Consider the following 13,488-nt stretch of genomic DNA (forward strand, 5'->3'; position numbering starts at 1 on the left):
TCAGAATATTTTTGTTTTTTTTTATATTAAAAATCAATGAAAATAAAAACAAAATCGATAAATTCATAAAAAACGTAATTTAAAAAATTCAAATATTAAAATTTTCCCGCGAAAAGTTTAAAACCCAGCAGCGCGTTCTCAATGAGCTTTCCTTGGTTTGTAAACCAGCCGCGAATGACTCAAATCAATAAATCTTTTCTTTTGTTACTTGTTACTCATACTCTGATACTCATTCTCACCAAAAGAGTAATTGGCCAAATAAAATCAAGGGTTAATTATCTGTCAGTTCAGTCCTTGATAGTGTTTTTTGTATCAACATCACTTTTAAATAAACAAATACCGTAAACTTACATATTTACACATATATGTATATAAATTACCAAGTACATAAATAGGTACATAGATTGCAATGTACCTTTGACGTTTAGTCATGTTGTCGTCATACGTCTTTCCAATAACAATCATAACAATTACATTAATTATTAATAACTAATTATTAATAAAACATTTTATTTTAATCAAAGTATTTTCAAAAATTTAATTATTAAATTATCCAGCATTGAAACTTTCAACACTCGGTTAAAAAAAAAAATAAATAAATAAATTGTTGACAAAAAAAAAAAACGTGACTGTTTTTTAAAACTTAAAAGGCATCACCAAAAAAAGGTAATGATTAAGCATAAAATAATGATCTATTTATAAATTAATTGAATTACCAGTGAGTTAAAATAATTAGAGTGACCTGTTAGCAAATAAATCAATAATTTATAAATAAATCATTGTTATATTTTAAGTTTTTAAGATAATATTTATGGTGGTAATAATAATAATTAAGTTTTATTTGATCAAGTGTTTTAGCACACCATCATCATCATCACTATTAAATCATTTATTCAGATGTCCAGATATTTTTTGTAAGATTTTATTTTTATTTTTAAATTCTTCTTCTGCATTGGATTTATTTTTTTATTTTATTATGGGGTAATTATTAGACGATAAAAAAAACATCCATTTTTTTTTATATAAAAAAGGTAATGTCTTTTTTTTTATTTTATTGGAATTTTAATTTCAAATGTCAGAATTTTTTAAAAATTTATTTGAATTTAAATATGATCCTGAAGTTAGCAGACAATTAGTAATTTTTGGATTTTTTTTTTCAACAAATCAATTACAAAAAAATAAAAAATAAAAATATGCACTTGTAGAGAATTTAAAAAACTACAGGTGCAATTTTTTCAAATTTTTTTTTTTATAATTTAACGTCTCAAATAAAATCCAAAAATTATTAGACGTCAGCTAACTTCAGTATCATATTTAAATTCATTATAAATTGATGATACTGAAGTTAGCCGACGTCTGATAATTTTTGGTTTCTTTTTTAAACATTAAATTATGAAAAAAAAAATATTTTAAAAAATTGCACTTATAGTTTTTTTAATTTTCTACATGTGCATTTTTTTAGTTTTTTTTTTTTGGTAATTTATTTGTTGAAAAAAAAAATCCAAATATTTTAAATTGTCTGCTGACTTCCGGATCATTATAAATTGAACTCTGGAGATCCAAGAAATGGAAACACAATTTTTTAGAGAATTTAATTTTCTAAAAAAAAGATGTCAGTAAATTTTTCTTTAATTTTAAAATTTTTATTAGAATTTTAATTTTAAGTGTCAGAATTTTTTAAAAGTTTTATTGGAGTAAAATTTTTTCGAATAAATTTTATTTGAATTTAAATTTTGACTTAAAGATCAAAGATACAAAAAAAAATGTATGAGTCTTTTGTTTCATAGAATTTAATTCTCTACAAAAAAGATATCAATTGTAAAATTGATTGTTTATTTATTTATCTAATTTTGTGAATTATTTATAATGACTTGTCCTAGTTGCTGAAAAAGTCCCAATAAAGGGACGAAACGTCAAATGTATAGTCAAAATTAAATTCTAATTTTATTAATATTTTTATTGTAATTTGAATATTAATTTAGTGATTTTACTAAAATTTTAATTTCAAATCTACACGTTCAAATTTAAAGAAAATTTAAGTGGTTTATTTTGAAATTAAAATTTAAAAAAATGTATCAGTACAATTTTGTATTGATTGTAATTTCATAAAAAAAAGTATGAATAAAATTAATTGTAAAATACTGGAACTATAATTTAAATTCAAAGTATATATTTTTAATACTTATAATTCTAAGTAAAGTTTTCTTATCTCTAAATTAAAATTCCAACAGAATTATTCTAGATATGATAAAATAGAGTAAAATTAAAAAAAAAAAATAGTCCTCTATAATAAAAGTCTATAATTTTTATCTCCAAGTAAAAACTGGATCTACAATTTAAATTCCACGTCAGCAATAAAATGAATCCTAGTGCAGAACAAGATCAAGTTTCATAAATCATTTATTTATTTCGCTGTTTGTTTTGTTATTTATTTATTTTACAGTTCACTTTATTAAAATTAATGATAATAATAAATAAATAAAAATTTTTTAGTGACATAACAGGGATGGCGTCAAGCTCAGTAAGCCAAGAAGACTTTGACAACGATTACGAATTAACGTCACGACGTCCACGAATCAGGACAGCTAGAGCACGTGCTATTCCACCAGCCCGGGCAACCGCTAATGTTTCAAGTTCAGCAGCTAATGATATTATTACACTTAATTTTCAAAGTAATTATAGTCAATTTAATTAATAATCTATTTATTAAACTCTCAAATTCTTTAGTTTTAGAAAATTATTTTACTATAAATATCTGTAACTTTGTAAATATTCATTTTATCATAAATTTCATAGATACCAAATTTGTAGAGAATTAAATTCTCTACAAAAAAGTTCCTTATCACTTTGCATGAATTTTTAATTAATAATGAGTTATTATTAATTAATCAATAATAATTATTAAACTTTACACGATAATTTTTAAAATGTCAATCTATAAATATCTATAACTCAGTAAATATCAATTTTATCATAAATGTCACTGATAACAAAATTATAGAGAATTAAATTCTCTATAAAAAAAGTCCTTATCATTTTTTATCAATCTTACATATTTATAAAGATATATAACAAAATAATAAATTTATTTATTTTTTTATGACAGAAAATCCAGTAGATGATGAACCAGGAATCTGCGACTCTGGATCCACAATATTACCTGGTGATCATGATACACAACAAAATAACAAACCGATAATGCGTAAACAGGACAAACGAATAACGAATCGGTAAGTAAAATTCATTAATTTTTAATTAAATAAATTAATAAAAAAAATTTCCCCATAAAGATATCTCGTGATTTCGTGACTAGAAAATTTTTAAACTCCTCTGTAATTAAATGATAATAATAATAATAAAAAGTAAAAAATATTTTATCAGTGTATCTAGTGTCGTATCGTGTTTGCACAGGCCGATTCATATCAACAAGGGAAAGCAGCAAAGAGACAGACGAAAATTGAGGGAAAAAAGACGAAGTACTGGCGTCGTTCATTTGCCGTCGACGGAGGTAACTATTTTAAAAGTAATTCATTTATTTTTATTTTTATTTATTATTTATTTTTATTTTATTTTATTTGTTTTTATTTATTTATTTAAAATCGTAGAGTACTGGAGGTAGTACTGGAGAAGATGAAGAAGAACTTGTTGGGACATGTGTTGAAACTAAAAACAATACTCAACATAATGAATTTCTTGATCATGAACTTATTGAAGTAAGTTTTATTATTATTTCCGCGTAGGTAAGCATTAACGTGTTGACCAACATTGATTTCATTTTGAGAAAATTACGGTTCAAAAATATCTAAAAACAAGTCGAGTACAAATCGCTTCTATTTCATTTTTAAAGAAAAAAATCTTATAGTTTGAAAATCTAAATTAAGCGGATTCATTAAAAATGAATTTAAAATTTTATGAGACTTGACTTAACTTTGCAAAATTATTAATCATACACAGAAAAAAAGTATTTCTTCTCACAAGAAAAATTTTGCACTATGAAATAAAAATAAAAATTTTCTTAGGACTAGAAAAATTTTCTTGGGGGGAGTAAAAATTTTTTGTGCTAAGAAATTATTTTTTTCTGTGTATTTTTAAAATACTATTTTACAATTAATCTCAGAAAATTTGACACTTTTTTGCCAAAATCATTACAGCAGAAAAATTGTAACGTAAAAAATTACATTATCAACAAATTACTTAATTTTAATCTAGTATTTAAATTTAACTCGATTTTGCAAAAAGTTTTATTTCATACAATTAATTTGGGTAAAAAATTTTGAATTTTATTATTTAAAAAATTTTTCTGACGCTAAACTATTAAAAAAAAATTTTTTAGTTACTGAAAATTCATTTGGTAGAAATATCTCAACAATCGATTTTTGTGGGTTGTCACGTAATTGCTTATTTACGTCCATTTTTTTTTTGTTTTTATTTCTAATTTTATTATTATTTCAAAAATTTATTTTATTTTATGTGATTTTTTTTTTAAGTTCTAATGATCAATTGATGTCTTACCTAATTAATTAATCGTATAATTTAATTTTTAATTTGAAATTTAACATTTCCTTTAATGAAAAAAAAAAAAATTTGTTGTAGGAGCGGACTGCTAAAGTTTATACGCAACGAAGAAATAAGAGGTAATTAATTAAATAATTAATTATTTTTAAATCGCATCACGTCACTAATTTATTAGAGAAATTAAATTAAAAATGAACTATTAATATACTTCGAACGCGCATGCGCGATTAATCTAACAATAAATTTAATGAATTAAATTCGCATTACACAACAAATTTTAATAAATTGAAATTTGCTTAAACGAACAAGGGCTGAAAATAGCGCATTAAATTTCAATTCAATTTTTTTTTGTATTTCATAATCTAGAAACAACAAATCAAAAATAATTTTTTAATTTTAATCCCGTACTTTTGAATAAAAAATTCAATTTAAAATCTTTTAATCAAACACCAGATTAAAAAATTTCTTTCTAATCTCTAATTCCATATTTAAAAATTGAAAATTTTAATTTTTTATTATATTATTTTTATAAATAAATACTATTATAGATAAATTAAATATATAAAATTAGATTTTGAAAAGCCAGTAAATCTAAGAAATTAAAAGTTTACGAACTGTTTTGTCAGGATTGAGAAAATTTAATTTTTTCCGTAGATATTTTTTATTTTATCTTAAATATTATTAGATGTTCTTACCTTAGTATTGGAGATAATCAAATAAAGCTGTCAGTAACTGATGCTTTTACAATAATTTTAATTAAAAATTTACCGCGCAAAAAATTCTATATTAATTTAAAATTAATATTCTGAATTTGAAAATAAATTAACAATTATTTCAGTCATTCCGATCTGGAAGCCGATGACGAAGAATTTGATTCCTTGAACCAATCAGACAGCGTAAATCAATCAGATCATGGCAACCATAGCAGTCATCCCCATCCATTAAATTCAAACATCAATCGCGATCATGTCTCAACACCTACTGATGATGATCCCCAGGGAGTGAGTTTCTCTTAATTACTAATTAATTAATTAAAAACATTTTTTTTTAATTTTTGATCTCTCCCTCAAATAATTCCTCTAATTACCAACTGATTTACAAAAAAAAAGTTCTGAAGGTCTAGAGAAATTTCTCCTCTTTGATTAAAAAAAATTTTAAGTCAATCAGTTGATAAATTCCCAGATATTGGGATTTGACTAAAAATGTTTATTTTTTCTGTCCAACGAAATTTTGAATTAATGAATTTTTTTTTTTTCAACCAATAGCTTCTAGAGCGTGCACAGGAAGAAAATAGACGACTTTTAACTTTACTCGAGAGCCAGGATCAGAAAATAATGGCGCTGGAAGCTCAACTGCTGCAGCAGCAGCGCGAAATGGTAATTGAGCGCGATAGACTACGCGACGAAAACGCTGCACTTATTCGTGCCATGGCTGCTCTGGCTAGCAACTAATTATTATTATTATTATTTTTTTACTTAAATTTATTACTCTTTCGCCTAAATTTAATTATTGATGTTATTATTATATTTAATTGTAATTAGTTACATAGATTGTAATTTTTAAAATATTTTTCTCAATTATCTTTGACTTTTTTTTTTAATGTACTGTAGAATTTAAGTGATAAATATTCTTGTATCTTTTCAATAATAATTATGCTTATAGTGAATATTACCAGTTTGTTGATATTATTATCATTATTTATACCAAAGTCAATGACCTGCAAGGTCAACCATCAAAGTTTTTTTTTATCACTACTTACCCAATCGATTTATAAAATACTTGCGATATCCTCGCACGCAGAATAAACGGCAATGAAAGTTTTAGCACGACAAAGTCAATGATCCCATACAATAATCTTAAGCAATACTGGTCATCAATGTTTTAGTTCACAGCGAGTTTATTTGACCGTAGACTACTCAAGCAGATTCTTCTTATGGTAAATTACTGCAGTATTGTCGCAATTTTACGGTAATTCTTCTGAGTACTGCAATGTTACCGAAAGTTTACTGTATTGTGCGGTAATTTTTCTGAGTAACAAATTACAGTATTTTACTGTAAAAATACTGGCATGCTACCGTAAATTTTCAGTACAATCACGCAGTATTGCCACAATTTTACTGTTAAGTTGCCGTATTTTTCGGTAATTATTCTAAGTACCGCAATTTGCTGTATTGTGCGGTAATTTTTCTGAGTAACAAATTACAGTATTTTACCGTAAAAATACTGGAATGTTACCGTACATTTTCAGTACAATCACGCAGTATTGCCACAATTTTACTGTTAAGTTTCTGTATTTTACGGTAATTATTTTAAGTACCGCAATGTTACCGAAATTTGCTGTATTGTGCGGTAATTTTTCTGAGTAAAAAATTACAGTATTTTGCCGTAAAAATACTGGAATGTTACCGTAAATGTTCAGTACAATCACGCAGTATTGCCACAATTTTACTGTCAAATTGCTGTATTTTACGGTAATTATTTTAAGTACCGCAATGTTACCGAAATTTGCTGTATTGTGCGGTAATTTTTCTGAGTAAAAAATTACAGTATTTTGCCGTAAAAATACTGGAATGTTACCGTAAATTTTCAGTACAATCACACAATATTGCCACAATTTTACTGTTAAGTTTCTGTATTTTTCGGTAATTATTCTAAGTACCGCAATGTTACCGAAATTTGCTGTATTGTGCGGTAATTTTTCTGAGTAACAAATTACAGTATTTTACTGTAAAAATACTGGAATGTTACTGTAAATTTTCAGTACAATCACGCAGTATTGCCACAATTTTACTGTTAAGTTGCCGTATTTTACGGTAATTATTCTAAGTACCGCAATGTTACCGAAATTTGCTGTATTGTGCGGTAATTTTTCTGAGTAACAAATTACAGTATTTTTACCGTAAAAATACTGCAATGTTACTGTAAATTTGCGGTAAAATATCGCGGTATTACCGCAATTTTACTGTAAAGTTGCCGTATTTTACGGTAATTCTTCAGAGTACCGCAATGTTACCACAAATTTGCCGTAATTCGGATCTGCTAGTCCATCTTCTTTAAATCTTCCGCAAAAAACTTTCTGAAAGACTTCCATCAAGTAATTTGCTGACAATAATACTAGGTTATAATTCCAGTTATAAGGAATTGGTACAACTGACACCAAGATGTCTGCCATTTGTCCCAGGAAAAATAAGAAGAAACAAAAATAATAATATTTACCATCAATTCTTTATTAATCAATAATTAATATTTATAAAATATCCTCTTTTAATATTAAATATACATTTACACACGTAATTACTTTTATTAAATTACTTGCTTAATAATATCTACACTTAATTCTATAAATAACTCCCTCTAACTTCAAAAATTAACGTTTCGTTGGGATTCGCTTATTAATTATTAAATTTATAAATAAACAATACTCGCATTATTTATTATCTCAAAATTCACCCTTACTCAAATTAACCTCAAATCAATATAATATTGTTTATTAATTACTCCTATTAATTTTAATCAACTTATATACATTTATTTAAATATTATACATCTTTTAATAATTAAAAAAATATGGCCTGTTATCATAATATTTTATAATTACGTAATTTAAAAGGCTTTTTTATTTATTGATATGTAATTATTTTGTTTTATTGTCAAGTTGAGGTTATCTGTAGGCCATTTTTTCTTTCATCATTAATCAATTAATATATCAATTTATCAATACATCCATTAATATAAATATACATCTTTCGTTCATACGATTGACTCATTCCTTGCATTTTATATTTGGTATATTTACACGTCTATTAAATTAATTTACTGATTAATTAAACCGTTAATTAATGTAAGCTACCGATGAATACTGAAATCTATCGTAAAAAAAAAAATTACTTATACTTTTATTTTTTTTTTATTTTTTTATGCGGCAAAATGTCCCGAACGACTAGATCACTTTGGATCCTAATGATCCTTAAATGCTACAGGAACAAATTTAATAATAAAATAGGAAGGGGTAAAACAAAAATGTCCAAGGAAGAGCATGGCCGCCATTTTTTTTCCACTTGCCGATTTTTCGTACTTCTCGTGGGCATATTCGTTGAAATATACAAAATATTTTCGTGCCAAATGATAGAAGGGAAGTGAATTTAGATAGCAAGTGAGGTAATTTGGCCAGATTTTTATTTTATCGAATAAATAAAAACATTTTTAGGTTACGATAACACGAAATTAAATGATTAAATTTTAAATTGCTCGTAACTTTGTGAGGATTTGAGATAACGCGATAAGGTCAAGGACCTTTTTTATTAATTATTTTATTTACTAGATATTTACTCTCTATAAATTTTGTCCTAAAGTAAATATTTAAAAAGAGAATGCCCAATGTACGAGAAGTAACACCGTCCAGTCTTAAAAATTCAAAATTAATTATTTCAAACCAAAATCCCTGTCTTATATTTTTCTAAGTACAATCTCATTTTCAAAAAAAAAAAAATAATAATAAAAATAATGAATTATCCGGCCTCAATCTACTCGCATTTATAATTATTTAATTAATTAATTAGATATTTTTCCTTTTAATTGTCAGCCTTTGAAGCGAGTTATGATCGAAGCGCGGGCGCGGCAATTACCGGATATTTTTTTTAAAGACACGTCGTTAAGATATGTAAACATTGATAATTACGCGTATTTAATAGTAATAGTTTATATACTGCAGCCAGACGAAACTTTTTCGTTATTATGACTCCAGTGAAAATGACAATTTTTTGGCTCTTCTTGCGATTGCTGTTGTTGTTGTTGCTGTTGCTGCGATTGTTCTTGTTCTTGTTGTTGTGGTGCTTGTTGTTGCAGACAATCATTAGCTGCTTTCAAACCTTGTTCAAGCTCCAACAATTGTCCCATAAAATTCAAATTCGGACTTATTATGGGACGAGCATTTTTAACGAGTTTGTATGCGTCGATCATTGCGAGGCCCTTGTGTCGCATTATGTATGCAATTGCTATTGTTGCACTACGTGATATACCGGCTTGACAATGCACTAATACACTACTACCAGCATTTCTTGCTTCCTCTGTAAAAATAAATAAATAAACCATTAGATTTATTACTCACTTACAAAACTCAATACAATATTTAATTTAATAATTTTAACTTTTAGCTGTAACTCTTTAGATTTTAGACATTGAAAAAATTCTAGTGAATCTTTTATAGGAAATTTGATTCTCTACAAATCAGTTCTTTACAACTATGCATCGGAAACCAAAATTTCTATACTTTTTCCCAATATAACTCAAACCCAACATTTCCATTTTCTGACTTCAAACTTTAAAACTTTATAACTCGTTAAATATCAAAGTTATCAAAATTGACTCTAAATACTTTTTGATAGGAAATTCGATTCTTTACAAATTAGCTTCTGACAACTTTTTGCCTAAACCTAATATTTAACGACTTATAGCCAATATAACTATCTCCGAACCAAAATCCTAATTCAAAATTTTCATTTCCCAAATTTAAATTTCAAAACTTTATAACTCGTTAAATATCAAAGTTATCAAAATTGACTCTAAATACTTTTTGATAGGAAATTCAATTCTCTACAAATTAGCTCCTTACAACTATTTGCCTAAACCTAATATTTAACGACTTATAGCCAATTTAACTGTCCCAAGCAACATAATCACTAATTAAATTCTCATTATCTCAAAAAGAGTTTCGAGTAACAAAGAAAATAGTCTGCAAGTAAATATATATATGAACAGTGAGTCATACATAACGTTAATGTGTCTGGATTTGACAAGCTTAATATATATTCCCTTATAATTGATGACGTAAGAAGAGAATTTTCGGGTCTATCAATAGTCCTCTGGAGTGATAAATTTAACGACAAGGCCAACCCTCATTAAATTTATTGTTGTCATTATAAATTGAAATAAATATATATATATTTTTAAACATAATAACTTAATGTTATTTATATTATTATATAAGTAAATAAATATAACGGGTCAATTAAGCATATATGCAATCTATATATGTACGTAATTGACAACGCAGTTCAGTATAACGGAAACGGGGCATAACCAGCCGTATCCGGTGGACCATTGACTGCACACAAGACGAAAGACGAAAGGCCTCCATTCATGAGCACCATGACTCATAACTATAACTCTACACTCTTTTATTGAGTTTAATGTCATATATATACATATATATACCTATACAACGTACTCTTGGAGAAAAAAGTCGAGAAAATTTGAAATGAAGGATAGAAACTAGTACCCCAGATTTTTCATTGGCTTAAACTAAGGGATGAAGATGGGGACGGTCCCTTTGTATATGCAACTGGTGGAATGTTACTCTGTGACACACATGTACTTTGTAACGGATCATATTATAGGAAATACTATTTCCAGATGAATCCTTAAAAAAATTCGTTACTGTTACGGATTTTAATTTATTATTCAAGAACTTTTTTATTTTTAAATATTTTAACTAGAGAAATTTTGTCCAGGCTTAAGAATTTCATTAATTTATTATCAAATCAACCGGAAAGATTTATTACGATTGACTCAAAAAAAATTCCTGTTATTTAAATGAAGGGGAGGGGGGAGAGAATGGCCGGCTCCAAAATTAATGAAAATTTTCTGTAAATTATTTACTTGTAAAAAAAGTTGTCTAAAATTAAAAGAGTTACAGCAGTTGGATTAAAAAAAAAAAAATAAAAACTTACCAATAAAATCGAAAGCTTGCTCGAAGTACTGTTTCAAGTTTTGATGTCCTGAATCATTCGCGGGTATTTGAAGATACGTAATACCACGTGACTCATGATAACCAGGTAATTGTGACGTAACATTTAGTACGCGAGAAGCACCAAGCGCCTGGAGTAATTGTAAATCAGCGGCATCGCGGCCGTTGCCCAAATAAAGAAACGGCAGGACACGTGACGCTGGATGGTTATCAATGTCAGCTGGCTGCGGTGTCGACGGTCCCATCATCACCGGACATCCTGGTCCAGGACTTGGGCATCCAGATGGTGACAGAGATAATGAGTTACCCGGTAAAAGTGTGTCCTCACAAAGGTCACGATGTCTCCGTTGGAATTCTCGGTGACCTCCTGTAACAAAGAAAAATAAATAAATAACTATGACTCACAGCATCACAGCATCTGGATACAAGATTTCGTCTATTGTATCTCCCCCCCCCTCCCCCATACCTTCTCTTAGACCAGACTTTTTTTTTAACTACACGTCTAGACAAAATAATAAATTTAAACTTCAACTCTCTATAACTTTTTGAATATTTACTTTACAAAAAAATCATTTTCACAAAATTTATAGGAAATTTAATTCCCTACAACTTTTATTCTTGTGAAAATTTTCATAAACTCATTATTTTTCAAGTTACATCTAATTAAAAGCAACCTTATTTATTAGTCATCAATTGAAGTGAAAATTTGTTAAGCTCAAAATCCTTATAACTTTTTAAATATTGAAATTACGACAAAAATTAACAGGACCAAATTTTTAGAGAATAAAATTTCCTACAAAAAAGTCTTTGAGAAAATTTTTGTATTTTCAATTCCCTTGAAGTTTAAGACTTCCAAAAGTAAAATTTCCAAGTCCAGAATCTAAACACAACATATATATATAAAATATGTAAGTGTAAAACTGGATGGGCTTTCTCGCGATGACTCACACGCGAACCTCTACTCTTCTTACCCCTCGTTTAACGTTTAAACCACCAACGACCTTCCCTTTCTTTATTTTTTTACTTTTCCTTCCTTTTTTCCTTTACGTTCATTCAAATCAACTTAATTCGGATTACACTGACGTCATTATTTATATTTAATTTATACATTAATCAACGAATTAATCACTCACTCAAAAAATTTTTTATTTGTGTATTTATTTTTTTTTAAATAAAATAATTTTTTTAAAAATTAAACAAAAAATTTGAAAATAATTAATTAATAAAAAAAAATGATTAACATACCCCAGGGTTCGACAGATCCAAGACTTAAAACTAAACAAGGTGATCCTTTTTTTCTCATTTTTGTGTTTTTTTTTATAAATAAATTACACTCAAAATTTTTTTTTACTGTTATCTCATTTGATTTAAAAAAAAAAAATTAATAATCACGATAATAAAAACAAAATTTTTTGCTTTATTAAAACTTTTTGATTATAATTAATTAATAGTTTGTTTATATATATTTGTATGTTTATATATTTGTTTATTTATGGTTTGTTAAAAATTGTAGAACTCAACGATTCAAAGTTTACTGATACACTGAGACTGCGAACTGACGAATACCTTTAGCGAGAAAACGCTAGAGTTCACACGAGACCGACGAAAGTATGACTCACCAGGGAGCATTTTCATTGGCTGGTGAGTTGTGACGTCAGACAACGACGCAACGATTTATTACGATCACTGCCGAGAACATTCGAGTTGGTGCGCGCGAACTTTGAATTTTTAAGCGGTAAATTTTTTTTTTTAAACTGCGTAGTGGAAATAGAGGAAATTTATTGGAGTTTATTCTAGAAAATTTATATTTTAATTAGTTGCTGGTATATTTAATTCATTGCTTGCAAATTTTAGTAATTTACTGCAGTATGAAAATTAGCGCGCAATTTAAATATTAATTTCATTTTAAAGTTTTGAGTTTTTGGTTTCTATGAGCCGTAGCTTTTTAAATATTGATAATACGTAAAAATATAATGAATACTTTTTTATAGGAAATTTAATTATCTAAAAATTAAGTGTCATTGATAATTAACGTAAATTCATTTTTTACTGAGTTACAGTCATTTGAAAGTAACGAGATTTTAAATTTAAAAAAATGCTTTTTGTTTTTTGACTTTCGGAATTAAATGAGTAACGTTATATATATTAAAAATATGAGAATTTTCGTTGCGTTAATTTCACGTAAATTTAATTATCAAAAAATTAAGTACCATTAATAATTAACGTAA

General features: G+C 26.7%; 2 protein-coding genes across 9 annotated transcripts in view; one reads left to right on the forward strand and one right to left on the reverse strand.

The window, feature by feature from the left end:
* Positions 1-194: 194 nt before the first annotated feature.
* LOC130674020 (PRKC apoptosis WT1 regulator protein-like) lies at positions 195-6,183 on the forward strand. Of its 7 annotated transcripts, none has more exons than XM_057479278.1 (9): positions 196-666; positions 851-914; positions 2,494-2,672; positions 3,107-3,230; positions 3,382-3,523; positions 3,606-3,713; positions 4,594-4,634; positions 5,354-5,516; positions 5,781-6,183. In XM_057479278.1, exons 2-9 carry the CDS (start codon positions 898-900, stop codon positions 5,964-5,966), a joined length of 960 nt encoding a protein of 319 aa, XP_057335261.1. In that variant the 5' UTR covers positions 196-666; positions 851-897; the 3' UTR covers positions 5,967-6,183. The 7 variants fall into 7 exon arrangements, with proteins under 7 accessions (XP_057335266.1, XP_057335267.1, XP_057335261.1 ...); XM_057479279.1 differs by having other exon boundaries at positions 3,382-3,508; XM_057479281.1 differs by having other exon boundaries at positions 3,412-3,523.
* A 1,538-nt stretch (positions 6,184-7,721) lies between these two features.
* The window catches only part of LOC130672828 (dual specificity protein phosphatase 10), a 36,087-nt gene continuing 30,320 nt past the window's right edge, over positions 7,722-13,488 (reverse strand). For both annotated transcript variants that reach the window (XM_057477585.1, XM_057477586.1), the window contains 2 exons: positions 11,244-11,627; positions 7,722-9,581 (listed from right to left, as the gene is read on the reverse strand). In XM_057477585.1, coding sequence (XP_057333568.1) covers positions 9,214-9,581; positions 11,244-11,627 — 752 coding nt within the window. In that variant the 3' untranslated portion in view covers positions 7,722-9,213. The remainder of the gene's footprint in view (positions 9,582-11,243; positions 11,628-13,488) is intronic.

The sequence above is a fragment of the Microplitis mediator genome, chromosome 8, assembly GCF_029852145.1.
Source record: "Microplitis mediator isolate UGA2020A chromosome 8, iyMicMedi2.1, whole genome shotgun sequence".
Classification (NCBI taxonomy): domain Eukaryota; kingdom Metazoa; phylum Arthropoda; class Insecta; order Hymenoptera; family Braconidae; genus Microplitis; species Microplitis mediator.

Excerpts from the sequence above, each read along its gene's own strand:
- LOC130674020 (XM_057479278.1), top strand. Across the intron at positions 2,673-3,106 it reads TATTACACTTAATTTTCAAA|AAAATCCAGTAGATGATGAA; the intron begins GTAATTATAGTC and ends TTTTTATGACAG. Across the intron at positions 5,517-5,780 it reads CTGATGATGATCCCCAGGGA|CTTCTAGAGCGTGCACAGGA; the intron begins GTGAGTTTCTCT and ends TTCAACCAATAG.